The 26,671-nt window shown below is 38.0% G+C and overlaps 1 protein-coding gene across 5 annotated transcripts in view; it reads right to left on the reverse strand.

Annotated features, from left to right (window-relative positions):
* Window positions 1–26,671, reverse strand: part of LOC112251668 (ubiquitin-protein ligase E3A-like) — a 60,007-nt gene that overhangs the window by 29,198 nt on the left and 4,138 nt on the right. For 3 of the 5 annotated variants that reach the window (XM_042322663.1, XM_042322664.1, XM_042322666.1), the window contains exons 3-8: window positions 14,595–14,902; window positions 13,305–13,972; window positions 12,954–13,031; window positions 9,169–9,324; window positions 8,748–9,074; window positions 1,249–1,393 (exon numbers count right to left, since the gene is read on the reverse strand). In XM_042322663.1, coding sequence (XP_042178597.1) covers window positions 1,249–1,393; window positions 8,748–9,074; window positions 9,169–9,324; window positions 12,954–13,031; window positions 13,305–13,972; window positions 14,595–14,902 — 1,682 coding nt within the window. The remainder of the gene's footprint in view (window positions 1–1,248; window positions 1,394–8,747; window positions 9,075–9,168; window positions 9,325–12,953; window positions 13,032–13,304; window positions 13,973–14,594; window positions 14,903–26,671) is intronic. The other 2 variants (XM_042322667.1, XM_042322665.1) reach the window with 1 other exon arrangement.

A 26,671-nucleotide genomic window follows, 5' to 3' on the forward strand; every position in this document is an offset into this window, starting at 1 on the left:
CCACTCTCCTCTCCCCCTCTCCCTCTCCCCTCCCCCTCCTCCCTCTCCTCTCTCCTCTCCTCTCCTCTCCTCTCCTCTCCTCCTCTCCTCTCCTCTCCCTCCTCTCCCTCCTCTCCTCTCCTCTCCTCACAAGAGTACCACTCTCCTCTCCTCTCCTCTCCCTCCCCTCTCCCTCCCTCCCCCCTCTCCTCACAAGAGTACCACTCTCCTCTCCTCTCCCTCCCCCTCCCCCTCCCCTCCTCTCTCCTCCCCTCTCCTCCCCTCCTCCCCTCTCCCTCCCTCCCCCTCCTCTCCCCTCCCTCCTCTCTCCCTCTCCTCTCCTCTCCTCTCCTCTCCTCCTCTCCTCTCCTCTCCCTCTCTCCTCTCCTCCCTCTCCTCTCCTCTCTCTCAAGAGTACCACTCTCCTCTCCCCTCCCTCCCCCTCTCCTCTCCTCTCCTCTCTCTCACTCTCCCACTCTCCTCTCCCCTCTCCTCTCCTCTCCTCTCCTCTCCTCTCCTCTCCTCTCCTCCCCCTCTTCTCTTCTCTCCTCCCCTCCTCCTCTCCTCCCCTCTCCTCTCCTCTCCTCCTCTCCTCTCCTCTCCTCTCCTCTCTCTTCTCCCCCCCCCTCTCCTCTCCTCTCCTCTCCTCACAAGAGTACCACTCTCCTCTCCCCCTCCTCTCCTCTCCTCTTCCTTCTCCTCTCCTCTCCTCTCTCTTCTCTTCTCTTCTCCCCTCCCCTCTCCACCTCTCCCTCTCCTCTCTCTTCTCCTCCCCCTCTCCTCTCCTCTCCTCTCCCCTCTCCCCTCCTCTCCTCTCCTCCCTCACAAGAGTACCACTCTCCTCTCCTCCCTCCCCTCCTCTCCTCTCCTCTCCTCTCCTCTTCTCTTCTCTTCTCTCCTCTCCCTTCTCCTCTCTCCCTCTCCCCTCCCCTCTCCTCTCCTCTCCCTCTCTCTCCTCCCCCACTCTCCTCTCCCCCTCCCTCCCTCCCTCCCCTCCCTCCCCTCCCCTCCCCCTCCCCTCCCTCTCCTCTCCTCTCCTCTCCCTCTCCTCTCCTCTCCCTCTCCCTCTCCCCTCTCCTCTCCTCTCCTCTCCTCTCCTCTCCTCTCCTCTCCTCTCCTCTCCTCCTCCTCCTCCCCTCCCCTCCTCCCCTCCCTCCCTCCCCTGTCTGTCTGCCTGTCCTGGTTTGCTGATGAATAAACAATACAAATAAAGTCCTGAGTAAGACGTGTCGTAAACATGTTCTGTCCTAATCTTCAAGAACATCTTACCAATATCAGGGTTGAACATCTCCTCGAGGACAAGCTGGAAAAACTCTTTAGACACTCCTCCCTCGTCGACGCCCTGCTCTCCTTCAAACTCTACAAACAGCTGCTTCCTCAGGTCCGCTGGGTTCTCCATGGCGATCATCTCCAACTGTAGGACGCAGAAAAGCAGGTTAGGAGAAACAGGAAGATACACGACATGGCCAAATGTATGTGGAACACCTGCTCGTCCAACATCTCATCCCAAAATCATGGGCATTAATATGGAGTTGGTCCCCCCTTTACTGCTATAACAGCCTCCACTCTTCTGGGAAGGTTTTCCACTAGATGTTGGAACATTACTGCTATAACAGCCTCCACTCTTCTGGGAAGGTTTTCCACTAGATGTTGGAACATTGCTGCTATAACAGCCTCCACTCTTCTGGGAAGGCTTTCCTCTAGATGTTGGAACATTGCTGCTATAACAGCCTCCACTCTTCTGGGAAGGCTTTCCACTAGATGTTGGAACATTACTGCTATAACAGCCTCCACTCTTCAGGGAAGGCTTTCCACTAGATGTTGGAACCTTGCTGCTATAACAGCCTCCACTCTTCTGGGAAGGCTTTACACTAGATGTTGGAACCTTACTGCTATAACAACCTCCACTCTTCTGGGAAGGCTTTCCACTAGATGTTGGAACCTTGCTGCTATAACAACCTCCACTCTTCTGGGAAGGCTTTACACTAGATGTTGGAACATTGCTGCTATAACAGCCTCCACTCTTCTGGGAAGGCTTTCCACTAGATGTTGGAACATTACTGCTATAACAGCCTCCACTCTTCAGGGAAGGCTTTCCACTAGATGTTGGAACATTGCTGCTATAACAACCTCCACTCTTCTGGGAAGGCTTTCCTCTAGATGTTGGAACATTGCTGCTATAACAGTCTCCACTCTTCTGGGAAGGCTTTCCACTAGATGTTGGAACATTGCTAAGGGGACTTCCTTCCATTCAGCCACAAGAGCATTAGTGAGGTCGGGCACTGATATTGGGCGATTAGGCCTGGCTCGCAGTCGGCGTTCCAATTCATCCCAAAGGTGTTCGATGGGGTTGAGGTCAGGGTTCTGAACAGGCCAGTCAAGTTCTTCCACACCGATCTTAACAAACAATTTCTGCATGGACCTCGCTTTGTGCACAGGGGCATTGTCATGCTGGAACAGGAACGGTCCTTCCCCAAACTGTTGCCACAAAGTTGGAAGCACAGAATCGTCTAGAATGCAATTGTATGCTGTAGTGTTAAGATTTCCCTTCACTGGGAGGCCTAGTACAAACGATGAAAAACAGCCCCAGACCATTATTCCTCCTCCACCAAACTCTACAGTTGGCACTATGCATTTGGGCAAGTAGCGTTCTCCTGGCATCCGCCAAACCCAGATTCTTCCGTTGGACTGCCATATGCTGAAGAGTGATTCATCACTCGAGAGAACACGTTTCAACTGCTCCAGAGTCCAATGGTGGCTAGCTTTACACCACTCCAGCTGATGCATGGCATTTGCACATGGTGATCTTAGGTTTGTGTGCGGCTGCTTGGCCATGGAAACCCATTTCATGAAGCTCGCACTGAACAGTTCTTGTGCTGACGTTGATTCCAGAGGCAGTTTGGAACTCAGAAGTGAGTGTTGCAACTGAGGAGAGGCAATTTTTACAGACTACGTGCTTAACTTCTTGGTGACAGGGGGGCAGTATTGAGTAGCTTGGATGAATAAGGTGCCCAGAGTAAACTGCCTGCTACTCTGTCCCAGATGCTAATATATGCATATTATTAGTAGTATTGGATAGAAAACACTCTGAAGTTCCTAAAACTGTTTTAATGATGTCCGTGGGTATAACAGAACTCATGGCAGGCGAAAATCTGAGAAAAATCCAACCAGGAAGTGGGAAATCTGAATCTTGTAGTTTTTTAAAACTCAGCTCCTATTGTAGATACAGTGGGATATTGGCTATGTTGCACTTCCTAAGGCTCATCCATATATTTATATGTACATATTCTCATTCACCCCTTTAGATTTGTGTGTATTAGGTACTTGTTGGGGAATTGTTAGATTACTTGTTAGATATTAGTTCATGGTCGGATCTAGAAGCACAAGCATTTCGCTGCACTCGCTACACTCTGCTAACCATGTGTATGTGACAAATCAAATTTGATTTTGATTTAAAAATAGCTGTGAAGCAAATAGCTGTCCAACTTGACAGAGTTTGAGAGGATCTGCAGAGAAGGATGGGAGAATAATTGTAATTAATAATAATTAATAATCATTAAATGTAATCGCTGCCAAAGGTGCTTCAACAAAGTACTGAGTAAAGGGTCTGAATATTTATGGAAATGTGATATCAGTTTTCTATTTTTAATAAATTACCAAAAATGTCTAAAACACGGGTTTTGCTTTGTCATTTTGGGGTAATGTGTGTAGATTGATCAGGGGGAAATAATGATTTAATCAAATTTAGAATAAGGCTCTAAACTAACAAACTGTGGAAAACATCAATGGGCCTGAATCCTTTACGAAGGCACAGTATTTCATGTTGTCCTCATTATATCCTGTTATAGTCCTATCAGCAGAGACATGTAGTCCTCATTATATCCTGTTATAGTCGTATCAGCAGAGAGACATGTAGTCCTCATTATATCCTGTTATATTCCTATCAGCAGAGACATGTAGTCCTCATTATATCCTGTTATAGTCGTATCAGCAGAGAGACATGTAGTCCTCATTATATCCTGTTATATTCCTATCAGCAGAGAGACATGTAGTCCTCATTATATCCTGTTATAGTCCTATTAGCAGAGAGACATATAGTCCTATTTATATCCTGTTATATTCCTATTAGCAGAGAGACATGTAGTCCTCATTATATCCTGTTATAGTCCCATCAGCAGAGAGACATGTAGTCCTCATTATATCTTGTTTTAGTCCAGGGAGAAATCCTGTGTATTCTGCATCAGGATCAGTCAAGGAGGGAGAAACCCTGTGTATTCTGAACCAGGATCAGGTATCAGTCAATATGAGGGAGGAACTCTGTGTATTCTGAACCAGGATCAGGTATCAGTCAATATGAGGAGGGAGAAACCCTGTGTATTCTGAACCAGGATCAGGTATCAGTCAATATGAGGAGGAAAACTCTGTGTATTCTGGACCAGGATCAGGTATCAGTCAATATGGGGAGGGAGAAACCCTGTGTATTCTGAACCAGGATCAGGTATCAGTCAATATGAGGAGGGAGAAACCCTGTGTATTCTGAACCAGGATCAGGTATCAGTCAATATGAGGAGGGAGAAACCCTGTGTATTCTGGACCAGGATCAGGTATCAGTCAATATGGGGAGGGAGAAACCCTGTGTATTCTGGACCAGGATCAGGTATCAGTCAATATGGGAGGGAGAAACCCTGTGTATTCTGGACCAGGATCAGGTATCAGTCAATATGGGGAGGGAGAAACCCTGTGTATTCTGGACCAGGATCAGTCAATATGGGGAGGGAGAAACCCTGTGTATTCTGGACCAGGATCAGGTATCAGTCAATATGAGGAGGGAGAAACCCTGTGTATTCTGGACCAGGATCAGGTATCAGTCAATATGAGGAGGGAGAAACCCTGTGTATTCTGGACCAGGATCAGGTATCAGTCAATATGAGGAGGGAGAAACCCTGTGTATTCTGGACCAGGATCAGGTATCAGTCAATATGAGGAGGGAGAAACCCTGTGTATTCTGGACCAGGATCAGGTATCAGTCAATATGGGAGGGAGAAAACCTGTGTATTCTGGACCAGGATCAGGTATCAGTCAATATGAGGAGGGAGAAACCCTGTGTATTCTGGAACCAGGATCAGGTATCAGTCAATATGGGGAGGGAGAAACCCTGTGTATTCTGGACCAGGATCAGTCAATATGGGGAGGGAGAAACCCTGTGTATTCTGGACCAGGATCAGTCAATATGGGAGGGAGAAACCCTGTGTATTCTGGACCAGGATCAGTCCATATGGGGAGGGAGAAACCATTCTGGATCCAGGATCAGTCAATATGGGAGGGAGAAAACCTGTGTATTCTGGACCAGGTATCAGTCAATATGAGGAGGGAGAAACCCTGTGTATTCTGGACCAGGTATCAGTCAATATGAGGAGGGAGAAACCCTGTGTATTCTGGACCAGGATCAGTCAATATGGGGAGGGAGAAACCCTGTGTATTCTGAACCAGGATCAGGTATCAGTCAATATGAGGAGGGAGAAACCCTGTGTATTCTGAACCAGGATCAGGTATCAGTCAATATGAGGAGGGAGAAACCCTGTGTATTCTGGACCAGGATCAGTCAATATGGGGAGGGAGAAACCCTGTGTATTCTGAACCAGGATCAGGTATCAGTCAATATGAGGAGGGAGAAACCCTGTGTATTCTGAACCAGGATCAGGTATCAGTCAATATGAGGAGGGAGAAACCCTGTGTATTCTGAACCAGGATCAGGTATCAGTCAATATGAGGAGGGAGAAACCCTGTGTATTCTGGACCAGGATCAGGTATCAGTCAATATGAGGAGGGAGAAACCCTGTGTATTCTGAACCAGGATCAGGTATCAGTCAATATGAGGAGAGAGAAACCCTGTGTATTCTGGACCAGGATCAGTCCATATGGGGAGGGAGAAACCCTGTGTATTCTGGACCAGGATCAGTCAATATGAGGAGGGAGGAACCCTGTGTATTCTGGACCAGGATCAGTCCATATGGGGAGGGAGAAACCCTGTGTATTCTGGACCAGGATCAGTCCATATGGGGAGGGAGAAACCCTGTGTATTCTGGACCAGGATCAGGTATCAGTACATATGGGGAGGGAGAAACCCTGTATATTCTGGATCAGGGAACTCCTGTTATATACAGGACATCACACAGGAAGAACACTTCTTCTGTGGTTTTATGTAAGACTTGGCACTCTGACAGACAGGCTTGATAGTGACACTTCTTCTATGGTTTTACTCTGACAGACAAGCTTGATACTGACACTTCTTCTATGGTTTTACTCTGACAGACAGGCTTGATACTGACACTTCTTCTATGGTTTTACTCTGACAGACAGGCTTGATACTGACACTTCTTCTATGGTTTTACTCTGACAGACAGGCTTGATACTGACACTTCTTCTATGGTTTTACTCTGACAGACAGGCTTGATACTGACACTTCTTCTATGGTTTTACTCTGACAGACAGGCTTGATACTGACACTTCTTCTATGGTTTTACTCTGACAGACAGGCTTGATACTGACACTTCTTCTATGGTTTTACTCTGACAGACAGGCTTGATACTGACACTTCTTCTATGGTTTTACTCTGACAGACAGGCTTGATACTGACACTTCTTCTATGGTTTTACTCTGACAGACAGGCTTGATACTGACACTTCTTCTATGGTTTTACTCTGACAGACAGGCTTGATACTGACACTTCTATGGTTTTACTCTGACAGACAGGCTTGATACTGACACTTCTTCTATGGTTTTACTCTGACAGACAGGCTTGATACTGACACTTCTTCTATGGTTTTACTCTGACAGACAGGCTTGATACTGACACTTCTTCTATGGTTGTACTCTGACAGACAGGCTTGATAGTGACACTTCTTCTATGGTTTTACTCTGACAGACAAGCTTGATACTGACACTTCTTCTATGGTTTTACTCTGACAGACAGGCTTGATACTGACACTTCTATGGTTTTACTCTGACAGACAGGCTTGATACTGACACTTCTTCTATGGTTTTACTCTGACAGACAGGCTTGATACTGACACTTCTTCTATGGTTTTACTCTGACAGACAGGCTTGATACTGACACTTCTTCTATGGTTTTACTCTGACAGACAGGCTTGATACTGACACTTCTATGGTTTTACTCTGACAGACAGGCTTGATACTGACACTTCTTCTATGGTTTTACTCTGACAGACAGGCTTGATACTGACACTTCTTCTATGGTTTTACTCTGACAGACAGGCTTGATACTGACACTTCTTCTATGGTTGTACTCTGACAGACAGGCTTGATAGTGACACTTCTTCTATGGTTTTACTCTGACAGACAAGCTTGATACTGACACTTCTTCTATGGTTTTACTCTGACAGACAGGCTTGATACTGACACTTCTATGGTTTTACTCTGACAGACAGGCTTGATACTGACACTTCTTCTATGGTTTTACTCTGACAGACAGGCTTGATACTGACACTTCTTCTATGGTTTTACTCTGACAGACAGGCTTGATACTGACACTTCTTCTATGGTTGTACTCTGACAGACAGGCTTGATACTGACACTTCTTCTATGGTTTTACTCTGACAGACAGGCTTGATACTGACACTTCTATGGTTTTACTCTGACAGACAGGCTTGATACTGACACTTCTTCTATGGTTTTACTCTGACAGACAGGCTTGATACTGACACTTCTTCTATGGTTTTACTCTGACAGACAGGCTTGATACTGACACTTCTTCTATGGTTTTACTCTGACAGACAGGCTTGATACTGACACTTCTTCTATGGTTTTACTCTGACAGACAGGCTTGATACTGACACTTCTTCTATGGTTTTACTCTGACAGACAGGCTTGATACTGACACTTCTTCTATGGTTTTACTCTGACAGACAGGCTTGACACTGACACTTCTTCTATGGTTTTACTCTGACAGACAGGCTTGATACTGACACTTCTTCTATGGTTTTACTCTGACAGACAGGCTTGATACTGACACTTCTTCTATGGTTTTACTCTGACAGACAGGCTTGATACTGACACTTCTTCTATGGTTTTACTCTGACAGACAGGCTTGATACTGACACTTCTTCTATGGTTTTACTCTGACAGACAGGCTTGATACTGACACTTCTTCTATGGTTTTACTGACAGACAGGCTTGATACTGACACTTCTTCTATGGTTTTACTGACAGACAGGCTTGATACTGACACTTCTTCTATGGTTTTACTGACAGACAGGCTTGATACTGACACTTCTTCTATGGTTTTATGTAAAGGATGGTTTATTCTATATGGACCTGTTACTACATTTAAAAGTTATCAAAACACTTAGTTTAGAATATCTACATATATTTAAGGAATTCTTCTCGTATGACTCTGTAGACAACTGACGTATTAAACACTTCTGCCTGTAGTTATGGAACTCAATCTGCAGGAGGTTTGTTGTGACTGAGTGGAGAGGAAACCGCTGGGGACTAGGTTCTGACAGATGGGGTGTGTCTTGGTGGTGGCAAGGACACACCCACATCAAACCACACCCCCAAGCCAACTCGCGTTTGGCTTCCGCCATGGCCGCCAGCATTTCTTAATAAGGAGCAAGCCCCCCAAAAAACGAGGCCAAATCAGCAGGTGCAGTTCCCCTTCAACATTACACCAACAAGTGTCTGTGTGTGTGTGTGTGTGTGTGTGTGTGTGTGTATGTGTGTCTGTGTGTGTGTTGTTTGTGACTCACCCTGACGAGGGCGTCGTCGATGATGTGGTCTCGTCGTACTTTGAGCCTGAGGTATGGGTTGAGCTGCTGTCCTTGTACCAGGCTGTAGAGCGCTGTGATCCTCCTCTCGCTGTACATGCTGATGCGGTTGTCGTAGTACAGTCCCAGGCTCTTGGTGCAGGCGTTGAGAATGAAGGGACAGCTCTGGAAGGAGAACTTACTCTCCGAGTCCACCTTGAAGAAGGTGAAGTCCTTGTCCATCTCTAGAACATCGTTCAACGGCTCGTTGACAAACTCCTCGAAGGGGATGAGGGGTCGTCTGCAGTCCAGGGTCCTGACGCCCAGCTCCTTTTCAATTGATTTGATTTGAAATATATTGTATTTAAATCATTGTGGATAACACAGAAACCAGAACAATATATTCCCATTGAGGTCGTCTCACCTTCTCCAAAGGGTCGACCCGGGGCCCCTTCTTGCTACTCCTCTCCTCCCCCAGAAGCTCCTGCAGGGTGAGCTCGCTGGACTCTGATGCAGGCTCCTCCTCCTCATTGTGACCCGTATCCAGGTCTCCTCCCAGGACGTTGGCGTAGAACACCAGCTTCAAAAACAAACTTTATTTAACATGCATTTAAAAACAAAATAAAAATGCAAAACGCTTTACAGTAAAACAAGATGTTTTTTTTTTTTTTTCAAGACAGATACCCAATCGGGTGGCTCACACTTTTCTCGTCAATGATTTTGAAAAAAAATGGAAAGCAAATGATCCTCCATCACTACGCATGCAGCAGCGTAGTCTAGTGGTTAGAGCTAGTGGTTAGAGTGTAGAGGCGGCAGGTAGCCTAGTGGTTAGAGTGTAGAGGCGGCAGCGTAGCCTAGCGGTTAGAGTGTAGAGGCGGCAGCGTAGCCTAGCGGTTAGAGTGTAGAGGCGTCAGCGTAGCCTAGCGGTTAGAGTGTAGAGGCGTCAGCGTAGCCTAGCGGTTAGAGTGTAGAGGCGTCAGCGTAGCCTAGCGGTTAGAGTGTAGAGGCGGCAGCGTAGCCTAGTGGTTAGAGACAGGTAGCCAAGTGGTTAGAGAAAGGTAGCCTAGTTGTTAGAGGCAGGTAGCCTAGTGGTTAGAGCAGGTAGCCTAGTGGTTAGAGACACGTAGCCTAGTGGTTAGAGACACGTAGCCTAGTGGTTAGAGACACATAGCCTAGTGGTTAGAGACACGTAGCCTAGTGGTTAGAGGCAGGTAGCCTAGTGGTTAGAGGCAGGTAGCCTAGTGGTTAGAGGCAGGTAGCCTAGTGGTTAGAGGCAGGTAGCCTAGTGGTTAGAGACACGTAGCCTAGTGGTTAGAGACACGTAGCCTAGTGGTTAGAGGCAGGTAGCCTAGTGGTTAGAGGCAGGTAGCCTAGTGGTTAGAGGCAGGTAGCCTAGTGGTTAGAGGCAGGTAGCCTAGTGGTTAGAGGCAGGTAGCCTAGTGGTTAGAGGCAGGTAGCCTAGTGGTTAGAGGCAGGTAGCCTAGTGGTTAGAGGCAGGTAGCCTAGTGGTTAGAGCGTTGGGCTAGTAACCGAAAGGTTGCAAGATCAAACCCCCGAGCTGACAAGGTTACCTTTCAAATCTGTGGTTCTGCCCCTGAACAAGGCAGTTAACCCACTGTTCCCCTGAACAAGGCAGTTAACCCACTGTTCCCTGAACAAGGCAGTTTACCCACTGTTCCCCTGAACAAGGCAGTTAACCCACTGTTCCCCTGAACAAGGCAGTTAACCCACTGTTCCCCTGAACAAGGCAGTTAACCCACTGTTCCCCTGAACAAGGCAGTTAACCCACTGTTCCCTTGAACAAGGCAATTAACCCACTGTTCCCCTGAACAAGGCAGTTAACCCACTGTTCCTAGGCCGTCATTGTAAATAAGAATTTGTTCTTAACTGACTTGCCTAGTTAAATAAAGGTACAATTTAAAAAAATTAAAAAACTACAACAGTAGATGAATCAAGTGTATATTTTTATTTAAATATTGGATGAGAATAGAACGGTCAATGAGCCATATGGCATAGAGTAGTACTACATACGGTGTACAAGCATGGGAAAGATCCAGGGGATGAAGGATGAGGAGGGCGTGGTTGTGATGTCATTGATGTGCGCGGTAGCAGTGAGAACATGTGGGTCTGAGCAGGTGTGATGTCATTGATGTGCGCGGTAGCAGTGAGAACATGCGGGTCTGAGCAGGTGTGATGTCATTGATGTGCGTGGTAGCAGTGGGAACATGCGGGTCTGAGCAGGTGTGATGTCATTGATGTGCGCGGTAGCAGTGAGAACATGTGGGTCTGAGCAGGTGTGATGTCATTGATGTGCGCGGTAGCAGTGAGAACATGTGGGTCTGAGCAGGTGTGATGTCATTGATGTGCGCGGTAGCAGTGAGAACATGCGGGTCTGAGCAGGTGTGATGTCATTGATGTGCGCGGTAGCAGTGAGAACATGCGGGTCTGAGCAGGTGTGATGTCATTGATGTGCGCGGTAGCAGTGAGAACATGTGGGTCTGAGCAGGTGTGATGTCATTGATGTGCGCGGTAGCAGTGAGAACATGTGGGTCTGAGCAGGTGTGATGTCATTGATGTGCGCGGTAGCAGTGAGAACATGTGGGTCTGAGCAGGTGTGATGTCATTGATGTGCGCGGTAGCAGTGAGAACATGCGGGTCTGAGCAGGTGTGATGTCATTGATGTGCGCGGTAGCAGTGAGAACATGCGGGTCTGAGCAGGTGTGATGTCATTGATGTGCGCGGTAGCAGTGAGAACATGCGGGTCTGAGCAGGTGTGATGTCATTGATGTGCGCGGTAGCAGTGAGAACATGCGGGTCTGAGCAGGTGTGATGTCATTGATGTGCGCGGTAGCAGTGAGAACATGTGGGTCTGAGCAGGTGTGATGTCATTGATGTGCGCGGTAGCAGTGAGAACATGTGGGTCTGAGCAGGTGTGATGTCATTGATGTGCGCGGTAGCAGTGAGAACATGTGGGTCTGAGCAGGTGTGATGTCATTGATGTGCGCGGTAGCAGTGAGAACATGTGGGTCTGAGCAGGTGTGATGTCATTGATGTGCGCGGTAGCAGTGAGAACATGCGGGTCTGAGCAGGTGTGATGTCATTGATGTGCGCGGTAGCAGTGAGAACATGCGGGTCTGAGCAGGTGTGATGTCATTGATGTGCGCGGTAGCAGTGAGAACATGTGGGTCTGAGCAGGTGTGATGTCATTGATGTGCGCGGTAGCAGTGAGAACATGCGGGTCTGAGCAGGTGTGATGTCATTGATGTGCGCGGTAGCAGTGAGAACATGCGGGTCTGAGCAGGTGTGATGTCATTGATGTGCGCGGTAGCAGTGAGAACATGTGGGTCTGAGCAGGTGTGATGTCATTGATGTGCGCGGTAGCAGTGAGAACATGTGGGTCTGAGCAGGTGTGATGTCATTGATGTGCGCGGTAGCAGTGAGAACATGCGGGTCTGAGCAGGTGTGATGTCATTGATGTGCGCGGTAGCAGTGAGAACATGCGGGTCTGAGCAGGTGTGATGTCATTGATGTGCGCGGTAGCAGTGAGAACATGCGGGTCTGAGCAGGTGTGATGTCATTGATGTGCGCGGTAGCAGTGAGAACATGCGGGTCTGAGCAGGTGTGATGTCATTGATGTGCGCGGTAGCAGTGAGAACATGCGGGTCTGAGCAGGTGTGATGTCATTGATGTGCGCGGTAGCAGTGAGAACATGTGGGTCTGAGCAGGTGTGATGTCAATGATGTGCGCGGTAGTAGTGAGAACATGCGGGTCTGAGCAGGTGTGATGTCATTGATGCGGTAGTCTGTTTATTGTCCCTTGTATGGTTGTTATTGTTTGAAAATACAAATATCATTTTTTTTTAAAGTCTTCAATAAAATATAAATATAAATATACAAAAAATAAAAAAATAATTCAGAAATCTTTAATTAAAAGGACAGTAACATCATTGTTTAAAGGCTAAAAAGGTGTGTTTTTCAACTGTGTCTGTACCTCTTACCTGACAGGGCAAGTTGTTCCATAGCTGTGGGGCGAGAGTGTTCTGCTCCCAGCCTTGGTTCTACTCCTAGGTATTGCTAATGGACCTTGGTTCTACTCCTAGGTATTGCTAATGGACCTTGGTTCTACTCCTAGGTATTGCTAATAGTTTGTATGGAACGAGCATGTCCGTCAAATCAGATTGACCAAGGCAGTTTCAAATCAGAACAGTACCTTCAGACACTTGGCTGCAGCCACCACACACTCATCATCGTTGACCAGACTGTCGCTGTCGTACTCGTTGCTGATTACCTTAATAAATGAGAATAATACATTTAAACATGTGTATAACAGCTAAGCATTTCACTGTACTGTTTACACCTGCTGTATCCTGTGCATGTGACAAATCACTTCTGGTTTAGATTGAGTTAGCACTATTCATTACAGAGGAATCAAACTCTAGGTAGGTAGAAAATGACAAAATGAATAGAGAATATTGAGCATGTAACTGTGCACTCTGTATAATTCAGTCTGGTCGACTGTGAGCATGAATGGGAAAAAAACGCTTAAAGAATGTAACGTTACCGTGTAGGTGATGAGCTGCTGAAAGGTCTCCATCATACGTCTGATGTGCTCTACACTGTACTGAGACCACAGGCGCGTCAGCTTGGCCAGGGCAGGCAGAGGGAGTTTACTCATACACTTACAGAACAGAGGCATGGCCATCTCCAGGTACTCTGGGCTGTGGAGGCTGCTGTTCTCCATCACGATGATGAAGATGTTTAGGTAGTCTGGGTTGGTGTCGTACACGTCTAGATAGGTTAGATCCAGCTCTACGTTGGGAGTTAGGTAGACCAGGGCGTTGAGGAAGGCCGATTCCATCTTCTCGTTGGAGAGGAGTCTGTCGTACACTCTCCTCACAGCTTCTATGTCCACTGAGACCTCCACAGGACCCAGTCTGTTCTCCGTCGATCCCGTCGCTCCCTCCATGGACGCCGAGGCCTCTGATTCCTGCTCCATGGCGGTGGTTCTCTCCTTGTCGTCCTCGTCCTTGTCCTCATCTTTGGCCTGGTGGGTCTTATGCTGCTCCTTGGTGTTGGGGTGTTGCTCCTTGTCTTTCCTGAAGCTCTGCACCAGCCCGTCAGCGCTGGAGAAGATCCTCCCGATGACTCGGATCAGAGGAGAGTAGTCCTTCTTCCCCTCACAGATACTCAGGATCTCATACACCTTCTCCTCGGTCAGGTAATGCACCTCTGGACACAGAGAGATCACAGGGAAAATGAATGCATGGGCAGCCATTTGATTCTCTCTAAAAGGAACGCATGAACAACCATTTAATTCACTCTAAAAATGAACTTATCAACAACCATTTGATTCTCTCTAAAATGAACTTATCAACAACCATTTGATTCTCTCTAAAATGAACTCATGAACAACCATTTGATTCTCTCTAAAATGAATGCATGGGCAACCATTTGATTCTCTCTAAAATGAATGCATGAGCAACCATTTGATTCTCTCTAAAATGAATGCATGAACAACCATTTGATTCTCTCTAAAATGAATGCATGGGCAACCATTTGATTCTCTCTAAAATGAATGCATGAACAACCATTTGATTCTCTCTAAAATGAATGCATGGGCAACCATTTGATTCTCTCTAAAATGAATGCATGAGCAACCATTTGATTCTCTCTAAAATGAATGCATGAGCAACCATTTGATTCTCTCTAAAAATGAATGCATGAGCAACCATTTGATATTCTCTAAAATGAATGCATGGGCAACCATTTGATTCTCTCGAGAAAAAAGGTCCCACAGGGCAGTGCACTATACAGGGTGCCATTTTGGGACTGTGAAAAGTATTGTGTTTACCTCTGAAGTCTTCCCTAGGAGGAAACAGGTTGTCTTCGTGGTCTGGCATCTTCCCGTGACGATCGCCCAATAAGGTAGGGTGGGTTTCTTTGGCACTGCTGTTGTCAGGGAAGGCAGCAGAGTGACGACCACACAGTTTGGCATTCATTTTATAGAGCTCCAGGGCTCTGATAGCCGCCGTGTTGTGATCCAGCGGTTGAAAACCAAGACACGAAGCACAGAACTCATTCGTGCAGGCCCCATTTCCACAGCCCTCTGTTAACTGGCAAAAGTAGCGCTCAATTAGATGCTTTGCAGCCGCTCTCTTCCTGTACAGGACATTCAAACAGGAAGTGACAAGGTTTTAGTACGATGACCATTGAAAAGGAAGCTTGCTCATCACATGACTAACAAATCACACACAGAAGATACAATGTTATTTAAAAAGCACAAAAACAATCAAAACAGTCAGAATAAACTAGCGATGCAACAGTTATGCTAAATGTACTAATCGTAAGTTAATCACAGCATTGCATGCATTTGGAGGAAAATGTAGCAGGCCTATGATTTGGCTCCAATGTTGCAAATTGATCCATATTATCCAATGATAATATCTATCCTTACATCACAATGTCATATTAGAATGATAATATCTATCCTTACATATCAGAATGATAATATCTATCCTTACATATCAGAATGATAATATCTATCCTTACATATCAGAATGATAACATCTATCCTTACATATCAGAATGATAATATCTATCCTTACATATCAGAATGATAATATCTATCCTTACATATCAGAATGATAAAATCTATCCTTACATATCAGAATGACATATCAGAATGATAATATCTATCCTTACATATCAGAATGTCATATCAGAATGATAATATCTATCCTTACATATCAGAATGATAATATCTATCCTTACATATCAGAATGTCATATCAGAATGATAATATCTATCCTTACATATCAGAATGATAATATCTATCCTTACATATCAGAATGACAATATCTATCCTTACATATCAGAATGACATATCAGAATGATAATATCTATCCTTACATATCAGAATGATAATATCTATTCTTACATCACAATGTCATATCAGAATGATAATATCTATCCTTACATATCAGAATAATAATATCTATCCTTACATATCAGAATGACATATCAGAATGATAATATCTATCCTTACATATCAGAATGATAATATCTATCCTTACATATCAGAATGATAATACCTATCCTTACATATCAGAATGATAATACCTATCCTTACATATCAGAATGATAATACCTATCCTTACATATCAGAATGATAATATCTATCCTTACATATCAGAATGATAATATCTATCCTTACATATCAGAATGATAATATCTATCCTTACATATCAGAATAATAATATCTATCCTTACATCACAATGTCATATCAGAATGCTAATATCTATCCTTACATCACAATGTCATATCAGAATGATAATATTTATCCTTACATCACAATGACATATCAGAATGATAATATCTATCCTTACATATCAGAATGATAATATCTATCCTTACATATCAGAATGCTAATATCTATCCTTACATATCAGAATGCTAATATCTATCCTTACATATCAGAATGCTAATATCTATCCTTACATATCAGAATGATAATATCTATCCTTACATATCAGAATGATAATATCTATCCTTTCATCACAATGTCATATCAGAATGCTAATATCTATCCTTACATATCAGAATGATAATATCTATCCTTACATATCAGAATGATAATATCTATCCTTACATCACAATGTCATATCAGAATGCTAATATCTATCCTTACATATCAGAATGATAATATCTATCCTTACATATCAGAATGATAATATCTATCCTTTCATCACAATGTCATATCAGAATGCTAATATATATCCTTACATATCAGAATGATAATATCTATCCTTACATCACAATGACATCAGAATGATAATATCTATCCTTACATATCAGAATGATAATATCTATCCTTACATATCAGAATGATAATATCTATCCTTTCATCACAATGCCATATCAGAATGCTAATATCTATCCTTACATCACAATGTCATATCAGAATGATAATATCTATCCTTACATATCAGAATGATAATATCTATCCTTACATATCAGAATGATAATATCTATCCTTACATATCAGAATGATAATATCTATCCTTACATATCAGAATAATAATATCTATCCTTACATATCAGAATGATAATATCTATCCTTACATATCAGAATGATAATATCTATCCTTACATATCAGAATGATAATATCTATCCTTACACCACAGTGTCTTATCAGAATGATAATATCTATCCTTACATATCAGAATGATAATATCTATCCTTACATCACAATGTCATATCAGAATGATAATATCTATCCTTACATATCAGAATGCTAATATCTATCCTTACATATCAGAATGATAATATCTATCCTTACATATCAGAATGATAATATCTATCCTTACCTATCAGAATGATAATATCTATCCTTACATATCAGAATGATAATATCTATCCTTACATATCAGAATGATAATATCTATCCTTACATATCAGAATGATAATATCTATCCTTACATATCAGAATGACATATCAGAATGATAATATCTATCCTTACATATCAGAATGATAATATCTATCCTTACATCACAATGTCATATCAGAATGATAATATCTATCCTTACATATCAGAATGATAATATCTATCCTTACATATCAGAATGATAATATCTATCCTTACATATCAGAATGATAATATCTATCCTTACATATCAGAATAATAATATCTATCCTTACATCACAATGTCATATCAGAATGCTAATATCTATCCTTACATCACAATGTCATATCAGAATGATAATATTTATCCTTACATCACAATGACATATCAGAATGATAATATCTATCCTTACATATCAGAATGATAATATCTATCCTTACATATCAGAATGATAATATCTATCCTTACATCACAATGACATCAGAATGATAATATCTATCCTTACATATCAGAATGCTAATATCTATCCTTACATATCAGACTGATAATATCTATCCTTTCATCACAATGTCATATCAGAATGCTAATATCTATCCTTACATCACAATGTCATATCAGAATGATAATATCTATCCTTACATATCAGAATGATAATATCTATCCTTACATATCAGAATGATAATATCTATCCTTACATATCAGAATGATAATATCTATCCTTTCATCACAATGTCATATCATAATGATAATATCTATCCTTACATATCAGAATGATAATATCTATCCTTACATATCAGAATGATAATATCTATCCTTACATATCAGAATGATAATATCTATCCTTACATATCAGAATGATAATATCTATCCTTACATATCAGAATGATAATATCTATCCTTACATATCAGAATGATAATATCTATCCTTACATATCAGAATGATAAAATCTATCCTTACATCACAATGTCATATCAGAATGATAATATCTATCCTTACATATCAGAATGATAATATCTATCCTTACACCACAGTGTCTTATCAGAATGATAATATCTATCCTTACATATCAGAATGATAATATCTATCCTTACATCACAATGTCATATCAGAATGATAATATCTATCCTTACATATCAGAATGATAATATCTATCCTTACATATCAGAATGATAATATCTATCCTTACATATCAGAATGATAATATCTATCCTCACATCACAATGTCATATCAGAATGATAATATCTATCCTTACATATCAGAATGATAATATCTATCCTTACACCACAGTGTCTTATCAGAATGATAATATCTATCCTTACATATCAGAATGATAATGTCTATCCTTACATCACAATGTCATATCAGAATGATAATATCTATCCTTACATCACAATGTCATATCAGAATGATAATATCTATCCTTACATATCAGAATGATAATATCTATCCTTTCATCACAATGTCATATCAGAATGATAATATCTATCCTTACATATCAGAATGATAATATCTATCCTTACATATCAGAATGATAATATCTATCCTTACATATCAGAATGATAATATCTATCCTTTCATCACAATGTCATATCAGAATGATAATATCTATCCTTACATATCAGAATGATAATATCTATCCTTACATATCAGAATGATAATATCTATCCTTACATATCAGAATGATAATATCTATCCTTACATATCAGAATGATAATATCTATCCTTACATATCAGAATGATAATATCTATCCTTACATATCAGAATGATAATATATATCCTTACATATCAGAATGATAATATCTATGCTTACATATCAGAATAATAATATCTATCCTTACATATCAGTGTCTTATCAGAATGATAATATCTATCCTTACATATCAGAATGATAATATCTATCCTTACATATCAGAATGATAATATCTATCCTTTCATATCAGAATGATAATATTTATCCTTACATCACAATGACATATCAGAATGATAATATATCTATCCCTTACATATCAGAATGATAATATCTATCCTTACATATCAGAATGATAATATCTATCCTTACATCACAATGACATCAGAATGATAATATCTATCCTTACATATCAGAATAATAATATCTATCCTTACATATCAGAATGATAATATCTATCCTTACATATCAGAATGATAATATCTATCCTTACATCACAATGTCATATCAGAATGATAATATCTATCCTTACATATCAGAATGATAATATCTATCCTTACATATCAGAATAATAATATCTATCCTTACATCACAATGACATATCAGAATGATCATATCTATCCTTACATATCAGAATGATAATATCTATCCTTACATCACAATGAAATATCAGAATGATAATATCTATCCTTACATATCAGAATAATAATATCTATCCTTACATATCAGAATAATAATATCTATCCTTACATCACAATGTCATATCAGAATGCTAATATCTATCCTTACATCACAATGTCATATCAGAATGATAATATTTATCCTTACATCACAATGACATATCAGAATGATAATATCTATCCTTACATATCAGAATGATAATATCTATCCTTACATATCAGAATGACATATCAGAATGATAATATCTATCCTTACATATCAGAATGATAATATCTATCCTTACATATCAGAATGATAATATCTATCCTTACATATCAGAATGATAATATCTATCCTTTCATCACAATGTCATATCAGAATGCTAATATCTATCCTTACATATCAGAATGATAATATCTATCCTTACATCACAATGTCATATCAGAATGCTAATATCTATCCTTACATATCAGAATGATAATATCTATCCTTACATATCAGAATGATAATATCTATCCTTACATCACAATGTCATATCAGAATGCTAATATCTATCCTTACATATCAGAATGATAATATCTATCCTTACATATCAGAATGATAATATCTATCCTTTCATCACAATGTCATATCAGAATGCTAATATCTATCCTTACATCACAATGTCATATCAGAATGATAATATCTATCCTTACATATCAGAATGATAATATCTATCCTTACATATCAGAATGATAATATCTATCCTTTCATCACAATGTCATATCAGAATGCTAATATCTATCCTTACATCACAATGTCATATCAGAATGATAATATCTATCCTTACATATCAGAATGATAATATCTATCCTTACATATCAGAATGATAATATCTATCCTTACATATCAGAATGATAATATCTATCCTTACATATCAGAATGATAATATCTATCCTTACATATCAGAATGATAATATCTATCCTTACATATCAGAATGATAATATCTATCCTTACATCACAATGTCATATCAGAATGATAATATCTATCCTTACATATCAGAATGATAATATCTATCCTTACACACAGTGTCTTATCAGAATGATAATATCTATCCTTACATATCAGAATGATAATATCTATCCTTACATATCAGAATGATAATATCTATCCTTACATATCAGAATGATAATATCTATCCTTACATATCAGAATGATAATATCTATCCTTACATCACAATGTCATATCAGAATGATAATATCTATCCTTACATATCAGAATGATAATATCTATCCTTACATATCAGAATGATAATATCTATCCTTACATATCAGAATGATAATATCTATCCTTACATATCAGAATGACATATCAGAATGATAATATCTATCCTTACATATCAGAATGATAATATCTATCCTACATCACAATGTCTTATCAGAATGATAATATCTATCCTTACATATCAGAATGATAATATCTATCCTTACATATCAGAATAATAATATCTATCCTTACATCACAATGTCATATCAGAATGCTAATATCTATCCTTACATCACAATGTCATATCAGAATGATAATATTTATCCTTACATCACAATGTCATATCAGAATGATAATATCTATCCTTACATATCAGAATGATAATATCTATCCTTACATATCAGAATGATAATATCTATCCTTACATCACAATGACATCAGAATGATAATATCTATCCTTACATATCAGAATGATAATATCTATCCTTACATCACAATGACATCAGAATGATAATATCTATCCTTACATATCAGAATGCTAATATCTATCCTTACATATCAGACTGATAATATCTATCCTTTCATCACAATGTCATATCAGAATGATAATATCTATCCTTTCATCACAATGTCATATCAGAATGCTAATATATATCCTTACATATCAGAATGATAATATCTATCCTTACATATCAGAATGATAATATCTATCCTTACATCACAATGTCATATCAGAATGATAATATCTATCCTTACATATCAGAATGATAATATCTATCCTTACATATCAGAATGATAATATCTATCCTTACATATCAGAATGATAATATCTATCCTTACATATCAGAATGATAATATCTATCCTTACATATCAGAATGATAATATCTATCCTTTCATCACAATGTCATATCAGAATGATAATATCTATCCTTACATATCAGAATGATAATATCTATCCTTACATATCAGAATGATAATATCTATCCTTACATCACAATGTCATATCAGAATGATAATATCTATCCTTACATATCAGAATGATAATATCTATCCTTACATATCAGAATGATAATATCTATCCTTACATATCAGAATGATAATATCTATCCTCACATCACAATGTCAAATCAGAATGATAATATCTATCCTTACATATCAGAATGATAATATCTATCCTTACACCACAGTGTCTTATCAGAATGATAATATCTATCCTTACATATCAGAATGATAATATCTATCCTTACATATCAGAATGATAATATCTATCCTTACATATCAGAATGATAATATCTATCCTTACATATCAGAATGATAATATCTATCCTTACATATCAGAATGATAATATCTATCCTTACATATCAGAATGATAATATCTATCCTTACATATCAGAATGATAATATCTATCCTTACATATCAGAATGATAATATCTATCCTTACATATCAGAATGATAATATCTATCCTTACATATCAGAATGATAATATCTATCCTTACATATCAGAATGATAATATCTATCCTTACATATCAGAATGACATATCAGAATGATAATATCTATCCTTACATATCAGAATGATAATATCTATCCTTACATATCAGAATGATAATATCTATCCTTACATCACAATGTCATATTAGAATGATAATATCTATCCTTACATATCAGAATGATAATATCTATCCTTACATATCAGAATGATAATATCTATCCTTACATATCAGAATGACATATCAGAATGATAATATCTATCCTTACATATCAGAATGATAATATCTATCCGTACATCACAATGTCATATCAGAATGATAATATCTATCCTTACATATCAGAATGATAATATCTATCCTTACATATCAGAATGATAATATCTATCCTTACATATCAGAATGATAATATCTATCCTTACATATCAGAATGATAATATCTATCCTGTCATATCAGAATGATAATATCTATCCTTACATATCAGAATGATAATATCTATCACATATCAGAATGATAATATCTATCCTTACATATATCTATCAGAATGATAATATCCTTACATATCAGAATGATAATATCTATCCTTACATATCAGAATGATAATATCTATCCTTACATACATATCAGAATGATAATATCTATCCTTACATATCAGAATGATAATATCTATCCTTACATATCAGAATAATAATATCTATCCTTACATCACAATGTCATATCAGAATGCTAATATCTATCCTTACATCACAATGCCATATCAGAATGATAATATTTATCCTTACATCACAATGACATATCAGAATGATAATATCTATCCTTACATATCAGAATGATAATATCTATCCTTACATATCAGAATGATAATATCTATCCTTACATATCAGAATGATAATATCTATCCTTACATATCAGAATGATAATATCTATCCTTACATATCAGAATGATAATATCTATCCTTACATATCAGAATGATAATATCTATCCTTTCATCACAATGTCATATCAGAATGCTAATATCTATCCTTACATATCAGAATGATAATATCTATCCTTACATATCAGAATGATAATATCTATCCTTTCATCACAATGTCATATCAGAATGCTAATATCTATCCTTACATATCAGAATGATAATATCTATCCTTACATATCAGAATGATAATATCTATCCTTACATCACAATGTCATATCAGAATGATAATATCTATCCTTACATATCAGAATGATAATATCTATCCTTACATATCAGAATGATAATATCTATCCTTACATATCAGAATGATAATATCTATCCTTACATATCAGAATAATAATATCTATCCTTTCATCACAATGTCAATCAGAATGCTAATATCTATCCTTACATGTCAATGTCATATCAGAATGATAATATCTATCCTTACATATCAGAATGATAATATCTATCCTTACATATCAGAATGATAACATCTATCCTTACATATCAGAATGATAATATCTATCCTTACATATCAGAATAATAATATCTATCCTTACATATCAGAATGATAATATCTATCCTTACATATCAGAATGATAATATCTATCCTTACATATCAGAATGATAATATCTATCCTTACACCAGTGTCTTATCAGAATGATAATATCTATCCTTACATATCAGAATGATAATATCTATCCTTACATATCAGAATGATAATATCTATCCTTACATATCAGAATGATAATATCTATCCTTACATATCAGAATGATAATATCTATCCTTACACCACAGTGTCTTATCAGAATGATAATATCTATCCTTACATATCAGAATGATAATATCTATCCTTACATATCAGAATGATAATATCTATCCTTACATATCAGAATGATAATATCTATCCTTACATATCAGAATGATAATATCTATCCTTACATATCAGAATGACATATCAGAATGATAATATCTATCCTTACATATCAGAATGATAATATCTATCCGTACATCACAATGTCATATCAGAATGATAATATCTATCCTTACATATCAGAATGATAATATCTATCCTTACATATCAGAATGATAATATCTATCCTTACATCACAATGTCATCAGAATGATAATATCTATCCTTACATATCAGAATGATAATATCTATCCTTACATCACAATGACATCAGAATGATAATATCTATCCTGATAATATCTATCATATCAGAATGATAATATCTATCCTTACATATCAGAATAATAATATCTATCCTTACATCACAATGTCATATCAGAATGCTAATATCTATCCTTACATCACAATGTCATATCAGAATGATAATATTTATCTTATCACAATGACATATCAGAATGATAATATCTATCCTTACATATCAGAATGATAATATCTATCCTTACATATCAGAATGATAATATCTATCCTTACATCACAATGACATCAGAATGATAATATCTATCCTTACATATCAGAATGCTAATATCTATCCTTACATATCAGAATGCTAATATCTATCCTTACATATCAGACTGATAATATCTATCCTTTCATCACAATGTCATATCAGAATGCAAATATCTATCCTTACATCACAATGTCATATCAGAATGATAATATCTATCCTTACATATCAGAATGATAATATCTATCCTTACATATCAGAATGATAATATCTGATAATATCCTTACATATCAGAATGATAATATCTATCCTTTCATCACAATGTCATATCATAATGATAATATCTATCCTTACATATCAGAATGATAATATCTATCCTTACATATCAGAATGATAATATCTATCCTTACATATCAGAATGATAATATCTATCCTTACATATCAGAATGATAATATCTATCCTTACATATCAGAATGATAATATCTATCCTTACATATCAGAATGATAATATCTATCCTTACATATCAGAATGATAATATCTATCCTTACATATCAGAATGATAATATCTATCCTTACATATCAGAATGATAATATCTATCCTTACACCACAGTGTCTTATCAGAATGATAATATCTATCCTTACATATCAGAATGATAATATCTATCCTCACATCACAATGTCATATCAGAATGATAATATCTATCCTTACATATCAGAATGATAATATCTATCCTTACATATCAGAATGATAATATCTATCCTTACATATCAGAATGATAATATCTATCCTCACATCACAATGTCATATCAGAATGATAATATCTATCCTTACATATCAGAATGATAATATCTATCCTTACACCACAGTGTCTTATCAGAATGATAATATCTATCCTTACATATCAGAATGATAATATCTATCCTTACATATCAATGAATATCAGAATGATAATATCTATCCTTACATCACAATGTCATATCAGAATGATAATATCTATCCTTACATATCAGAATGATAATATCTATCCTTACATCACAATGTCATATCAGAATGATAATATCTATCCTTACATATCAGAATGATAATATCTATCCTTACATATCAGAATGATAATATCTATCTATACATATCAGAATGATAATATCTATCCTTTCATCACAATGTCATATCAGAATGATAATATCTATCCTTACATATCAGAATGATAATATCTATCTATATCAGAATGATAATATCTATATATCAGAATGATAATATCTATCCTTACATATCAGAATGATAATATCTATCCTTACATATCAGAATGATAATATCTATCCTTACATATCAGAATGATAATATCTATCCTTACATATCAGAATGATAATATATATCCTTACATATCAGAATGATAATATCTATGCTTACATATCAGAATAATAATATCTATCCTTACATATCAGTGTCTTATCAGAATGATAATATCTATCCTTACATATCAGAATGATAATATCTATCCTTACATATCAGAATGATAATATCTATCCTTTCATCACAATGTCATATCAGAATGATAATATTTATCCTTACATCACAATGACATATCAGAATGATAATATCTACCCTTACATATCAGAATGATAATATCTATCCTTACATATCAGAATGATAATATCTATCCTTACATCACAATGACATCAGAATGATAATATCTATCCTTACATATCAGAATAATAATATCTATCCTTACATATCAGAATGATAATATCTATCCTTACATATCAGAATGATAATATCTATCCTTACATCACAATGTCATATCAGAATGATAATATCTATCCTTACATATCAGAATGATAATATCTATCCTTACATATCAGAATGATAATATCTACCCTTACATATCAGAATGATAATATCTATCCTTACATATCAGAATGATAATATCTATCCTTACATCACAATGACATATCAGAATGATAATATCTATCCTTACATATCAGAATAATAATATCTATCCTTACATATCAGAATAATAATATCTATCCTTACATCACAATGTCATATCAGAA

Source organism: Oncorhynchus tshawytscha, linkage group LG05, assembly GCF_018296145.1.
Source record: "Oncorhynchus tshawytscha isolate Ot180627B linkage group LG05, Otsh_v2.0, whole genome shotgun sequence".
Taxonomy (NCBI): Eukaryota; Metazoa; Chordata; class Actinopteri; order Salmoniformes; family Salmonidae; genus Oncorhynchus; species Oncorhynchus tshawytscha.